This window comes from Otolemur garnettii, unplaced genomic scaffold (genome assembly GCF_000181295.1).
Source record: "Otolemur garnettii isolate 467f Iridium unplaced genomic scaffold, OtoGar3 scaffold00006, whole genome shotgun sequence".
Taxonomy (NCBI): Eukaryota; Metazoa; Chordata; class Mammalia; order Primates; family Galagidae; genus Otolemur; species Otolemur garnettii.
Window position 1 is genome coordinate 7072479 of NW_003852401.1, and position 6822 is coordinate 7079300.

A 6822-nucleotide genomic window follows, 5' to 3' on the forward strand; every position below is an offset into this window, starting at 1 on the left:
AGAAATACATCAAAATATTTTAGTATTCAACTGGGTCATCTAAGTTGGTAACTTTTAAATGTAACCTATGTTATTATAAAGTAAAAATTATTTCCAAACACCCAATTTCATAAACATAGAGTGAAGGAGGGATATCCTAAGCAGTGGTTCTCAATCTTCCTAATGCCGCGGCCCTTTAATACAGTTCCTGTGAGTCGTGACCCATAGGTTGAGAACCGCTGTCTAAGGCATACACAAGAACACACCATTGCAGAATACGGGAACCTACCTCATGTACGAGAGCAAGTGACGTCTGCTTGAAACTTCTCCCTCTACTGGCCATAAGTCTGTTCAATGGTTTGCCATCTTTACTCTGATACATTGAAATATCATAGCAAAATAACATCCCACCTTAAAAAAAATTTTATAAAACATTTCTTATGGCAAAACTATAATAATTAGACTCTCAGTAATCCATAATCAATCTGGATAGAGACTTACAAATGAAAAGATAATTTGCTAAGCAAGTTATGATTTTCAATTATTGATATCTAAGGAATAGAAAAAATATAAGACATAAGAAAGTAACATCTAAAGTATCACTTATATACAAGTTATTATAAGTAAATATAATTATTTATAAATAAATGAACAATTTATAATTCTTGACTTATTTTAAATTTTGTGAATTATTAGTTCAAGAAATTAAGTTTTTCTATTTCAATTTAAGAGGAATGTTTACATCTATTAATCTTCATGAACTCTTGATAACATGAGTCCCTTTAGCTTATACCCAGAGGTGGACTATATCTGCATTCACGTACATTCACTTTCTTCTCCTCCCTGCCCCTCCCACTTTGGTCAGCTAAGTTTTCAAATAAACTTCCACCTCTAGTCAGCCCCCAGTATCAATCGAAAGCAGACAGTCAAGTGCTTGAGGATAATTTAGGGTAGTCCTGGAATTTACCCCAGTAATTTTGAGCCAACGATGACATACATTTCAGATCAAGATAAATTAAAATATAATTAATTTTGCAACATCTCTCATTACAAGATGATAATCACAGACAAAAAAAAAAGTACATGTCATAGCACACAGTTCAGTGAATTTTCACACACTGAACAAATGTCTAACCAGTATCCAAATCAAGAAATGAAACATGATCAATATCTCAGAAGCCCTTCCTTATGCCTCCCCTTCAAGCCACACCCACTCCACTTTCAAAGGCAGGACCATTTCTACCAACCATCTGCCTACTTTGGTGCTTGATATAAATGGAATTAGACTGTGTAGAAGACAAATTTATATTTGTCTTCTTTCACTCAACATAATTGTTATAAGAATCACTCATATTGTTACAGGAAAGTGTAGTATATTCATTCTCATTGCTGAATAATATTCCATCATGTGAATATACCACAATTTGTCTATCCATTTTACTGTCAACAGGCAGTTAGGCAGCTTTCAAGTTTACGAATACTCAAAAAAGGCTGCTGTAATATTATAGTAATTATCTTTTGGTGGTTTCATTTGGGTTTATCCCTAAGAATGAAATATAACAACAATAACAATAACAATAGGTAAAGCAGGATATAAATTGGCTCAGTACCAGTCTCCCAAGCTTGTGCTAACTTACATTCCCACAGCAGTTCTAACTGCTTCACATATTTACCAACACATTGTGTTTTTTCCATCTTTTTTCATTTTAGCCGTTCTAGTGCCTACCAGAATGATATCTCATCACAGTTTCACTTTGCATTTTTCTGATGCTAATGAAGTTGACCATCTTCTCATGTGTTCACTGACATTTGAATATACTCTTTTTAAAGTATCTATTCTATTGTCATTCCTGTTTTTCTATTTAGTGTGTTTTTCTTATTGATTTACAAAAGGATTTGACATGTTCTGGATATAAGTCCTTCTTCAGATGTATGTATTATAAATTCCATCTTGCCCTCTGTCACTTGCTTGTTGACTCTTCATTAATTGTACAGTTTAATTAATACCTCTCCTTAATTTTAATATAATTTGTCATTCTTTTTATATTTAGAGTTTTAAGTTATAGGATCATTTTTTTAAAAGACCTTTCCTTTCCTCTTTAGTACTACATTGTCACCTTTGTCAGAAATCTGGTGGCCTTGTGTATTTCTGAACATTTTCTATTATATTCTTCCATTGGTCAGTATGTCATTTCTTACACTAATACCACACTGTCAGTTCTTTACAATACATTCCTGTCTTGTAAAGTACTCTTAGGGTTTTGGTGTTAAGATTATGCTAGTGCTCCCCTAAAAAGAATGTTTCTTTTTTTCTATTTGATGTAACTCTTTTTTTTCCTTCTAAGATCACTATTATTTTTCCTTCACTAATTCATCTGCAGCTAGGCTTTTCTTTGTTGGAAGAATATTCATTTACAGATTCAATTTCTTTAATACATACGAAACTATTGTATAGTCTAGTTCTCTTTTTGGTAAGAGAATAGATTTTTGCTAACTTTTATATTTTGAGGAACTTCTAAATTGTGAAAAAATATTAGTTTAAAGTTCTTCATAATATTTATCTCTTTGAATGTCATACTATCTGAAGAAATGTTTCTGATAATCTGCATTTTCTTATTTTATCACCCAGACTTACAATAGCTTTATCAATTTTGTTAAATTTTTTTAAAGAATCTTTTGGCTTTACTGATTTTGTTTACTTTATATGTTTTCTATTTCTATTATCTTTATTATTTCTTCTTTTATCCTTTAAGTTTGATTTGCTGTTTCTTTTCAAGCCTCTTGAAATAAAAGTTTAGATCATGATTATTTTTATTTTTTCTTTTGTAATACATACATTGAATATAATCCTTTAAACACATTTTGGCTACATCCTACAAGTTTTTACATGGCTCATATTCATTGTCATTCATTTCAAACTATTTTCTAATTTACATTTTGATTTTTTTCTTTGATCCATGGATTATAAGTATACTGTTCAATTTCAGCCTAGTAGAGACATTCTGGTTATCTTTTTGTTATTTCTTTCTAGCTTAATCCCACTGTCATCAGAGAACAAACTCTAAGTAACTTCAATGTTTTGAAATGTATTAAAATTTATGGTCCAAGATATGATCATTTTGGTACATTTTCCATGTATAATTAAAAAGAATATGAAATCTATCATTGCAAAGTACAGCATTCTAAATATAACAATTAAGTTTGCTCACAGTGTTGATCTAATATTTAATGAACTTACTAGGTTTTTTATTAATTTATTCACTCTGTTGGCTACTGAAGAAGATATTTAAAGTTTTCACTATTATTATGGGTTTGTCTATTTCTTTTTTAGGTCTGGTCACTTTTGTCGTGTATTTTGAAGCTGTTATTTCATGTACACCAATTAGAATAGAGACTGTCCCTTGATACCATGCACTGTCCTTACCTGCAAGGCCAGGTTTCAGTCCCGGTTGTTTGTTTGTTTCATACATTTTCAGGATAAAATTAGGGATTCCTGCCACAGTCTTCCCTTGGTCTGAGCGAGTGCCTCCTTTTAATGCAGAGTGATATATCCCACGAGGCATATTCACCATTTCTTGCTTCACAAGTGATGTAAAAAATTCCTCCAAAGCTAAGAGGATAAAAACAGACCAAAAGTAGAGTATATACAATGTATTAGAAAAGAAATATTCATTCTTAAGTAATATATAAAAAACTAAGCTCTATTTCTGGACTAACTTCACATGGTGAAAAGAGAACTCTTGATCTCTCTTCCTTTCTTAGTCTTCCTCCAATTAGAACTCCACAACTAGTTGCTCAAGCTTAAAAACTTAGGAGCCATTCTTAATTCTTCTCTTTGTCTCATCTCTTACATGTAATCCCTTATTAGCAAGTCTATTAATTCCACTTTCAAAATGAATCCCAAATCCATTTATTTCTCTTTATTTTCACTGCAACTTACCTAATTTTTATTTTCTCTCTTCCTCATACAAACTAATGTAAAAACTACCTTCTTGGGGCTGTGTGCAGTGGCTCATGTCTATAATTCTAGAGCTCTGGGAGACCAAGGAGGGTGAATTGCTTGCGCTCAGGAGTATGAGACCTGCCTAAGCAAGAATGAATCCTCTTCTCTAGTAAAAATAGAAAACCTACCTGGGCATAGTAGCACATGCCTATACTCCCACAGTTACTCTGGAGGCTGAGGCAAGAGGATTGCTCAAACCCAAGAGTTTGAGGTTGCTGGTAAGCTAAGACGCTAGGGGTGCAGAATGAGACCCTGTCTCAAAAAAAAAAAAAAAAATAGAAAGAAAGAAAACAAAACAAAACAAATAATAATAATAATAATAAACTAGTTTCATGGTTCTTGGTTTCTTTTCCTCTTGACTACTCTAATAAATCTTCCTCTGCCCAGAGGGGTGGGGAACCTGCGGCCTTAAGGAAACTTGTGACCTTCTTGGCCCTTAAGATTGAATTCACATTTTACGTAACAAATCCTTTTATTAAAAGGGGTGCAGCAGAAAATGATTAAGTTTTTCTTATTCCCTTTGGTGCTTAAAAAACAATGATCTTGAAATCAAAAGGCCGCGGGTTCCCACCTATTCCACACTCCTCCTTGCTGTGTTGAAGCCACACTTCCAAAAGGCCTGTTTCCATTCCTCAGAACACCAAGTTGACTCCTAAGTCAGGGCTACTGTATTTGCTATTCTGTCTACCTAGAATATATTAGTCCCAGATTTTCATGGAACTGTTTTTTGTCATTGTAGGTGTTTTCAAAGAGGCCTTTCATGAATGTCCATCATTTAGTATCAACAATAATACAATTAAATTAAAAATATTACTTTATTATTTATTTGCTTATGTTCTTTCTAATTAAGTTCAAATCTTTCATTCTCGATATTTTACTTATTACAAAATAACACAGCAATGTGGACTCTGAAGACAATAGGATGAACAAACAAAATATTTGATAAAACTATAGGTTTTCATATTAAAATGTCATTTACCTAAGGACCACTAGAGGTTGCCCAATACAGAAACAAAAACAAACAAACAAAAACAGTAGAGCTAAACAAATCATATAGACTAGAAAATAAAAAGAAAACCACTGCATTTGCCTCTTCTAGGAACCTAACTATACTGGAATTTCATTCTAAATAGATCCAAAAGTCTCCTTTAAAAGACCACAACTAAATTAAAGATAACAAGTACTCACTAGACCATCTATTCAGTGCTCGGTTCTGACTCTATTTAGAACCCTTCTAGATGCAACAATACTTCTCCATTTGAAGTTCAAAGACCACCTGTATAGGGCATCTTCCATTTTCCCTTCCAGATCTACCCTCTACCCTTCTCAACCCTGCCCTGTAGTCTGGAAAAATGACCTTTGAGAAATGTATCAACAGACCCCCTTGTCCTTTGGCTTCAGTTGGCACAAAATCACAGGATAAAAACAGAACAAAGTCAAGGAATGTATTCCCCAGACACTTTCCTGAAGGGCTGCTACTGGTTACCTGCATCCCTCTTCTGAAGGTCCCAGCTCCCCTTAGGCAGCTCTATTTATAATACAGATGCTCTCTCTTCTCCCTCCCCTATCTCTGCAGGGAAAGGACATTAACCATACTGAGATGACTCACCATCTCTTGGGAATTTTTCTTAACCTTGACAAACACTTGTCAATATGTCCTTTATTAAACTCTCTTCAATTACTCCTTCTGAATGCATTCCAACCCCCCTTTCTTGTGATGATCTTGATCACCTACATGAAAAGGTAAATAATATCCACTTGCAGGCCCTGTCCCCCAAAACCTGCCTGTACAAGGACAGGTATGACTGCTTCAAACCAAGTATGAGTGCAAACTTTTCAGAATGCAGCTAGGAAACATCTGTTTGTGAGGATAGAGGCACTATGGTGGGAAAAAAATTTCATTCTTTCTCAGATGCGGCCAAAAAAAGGTGAAACATGAAAAGGGACAAGTGTGTATCTGCATGTGGACTCACTCAGCAAGGAAATTTGTTTATTTGTTAAGATCTACAGTGAACTACAGATTCTCCAATATTAACAGCCTGGAGAATTGAAATAACACTAGCCTAGATAATAATTTAAATGAGGAAAAGAAGTCAGGAGGCCACATGCAGCTAATACAGTGCTCCATCTTCCCACAACTACTTAACTAGCAACCAAGAGTTTTTCCATTATTTTTAAGCCTTGCCCTAGCCTTTCCCCTACAGATGACCAGGTGAGAATTTGAAAAGAAGATGAAATTTTATAGAAGAAAGGGAATCAGATCAAAATGTTTTAAATATTTTCCATGGCAATTGCAACAAAAATAAATAAATAAATAAACAAATGGGACTTAATTAAACTAAAGAGCTTCTGTATAGCTAAGGAAACAATAAACAAAGCAAACAGACAACTTTCAGAATAGGAACAGATATTTGCCTATTATGAGTCAGACAAAAGCTTGATAACTAGGATCTATAGACAATTCAAATTAATCAACAAAAAAAGACCCAACAATCTCATATAACACTGGCCAAGAGACATGAATAGGACCTTCTCTGAAGAAGACAGATGAATGGCTAACAAACATATGAAAAAATGCTCAACGTCCCTAATCATCAGAGAAATGCAAATCAAAACTACCCTGAGGCTCGGCACCTGTGGCTCAAGTGGCTAAGGCGCCAGCCAAATACACCTAAGGTGGCAGGTTCGAATCCAGTCTGGGCCTGCCAAAACAACAATGATGGCTGCAACCATAAAATAGCTGGGTGTTGTGACGGGCACCTGTGGTCCCAGCTACTTGGGAGGCTGAGGCAGGAGACTTGCTTGAGCCCAGGAGTTGGAGGTTGCTGTGAGCTGTGATG

The 6822-nt window shown here is 34.5% G+C and overlaps 1 protein-coding gene across 1 annotated transcript in view; it reads right to left on the reverse strand.

Moving 5' to 3' along the window:
• FOCAD (focadhesin) overlaps window positions 1–6822 on the reverse strand; it is a 269998-nt gene that overhangs the window by 93811 nt on the left and 169365 nt on the right. The window contains exons 16-17 of the mRNA XM_023508417.1: window positions 3404–3589; window positions 269–390 (exon numbers count right to left, since the gene is read on the reverse strand). Of these exons, the coding sequence (XP_023364185.1) occupies window positions 269–390; window positions 3404–3589 (308 nt within the window). The remainder of the gene's footprint in view (window positions 1–268; window positions 391–3403; window positions 3590–6822) is intronic.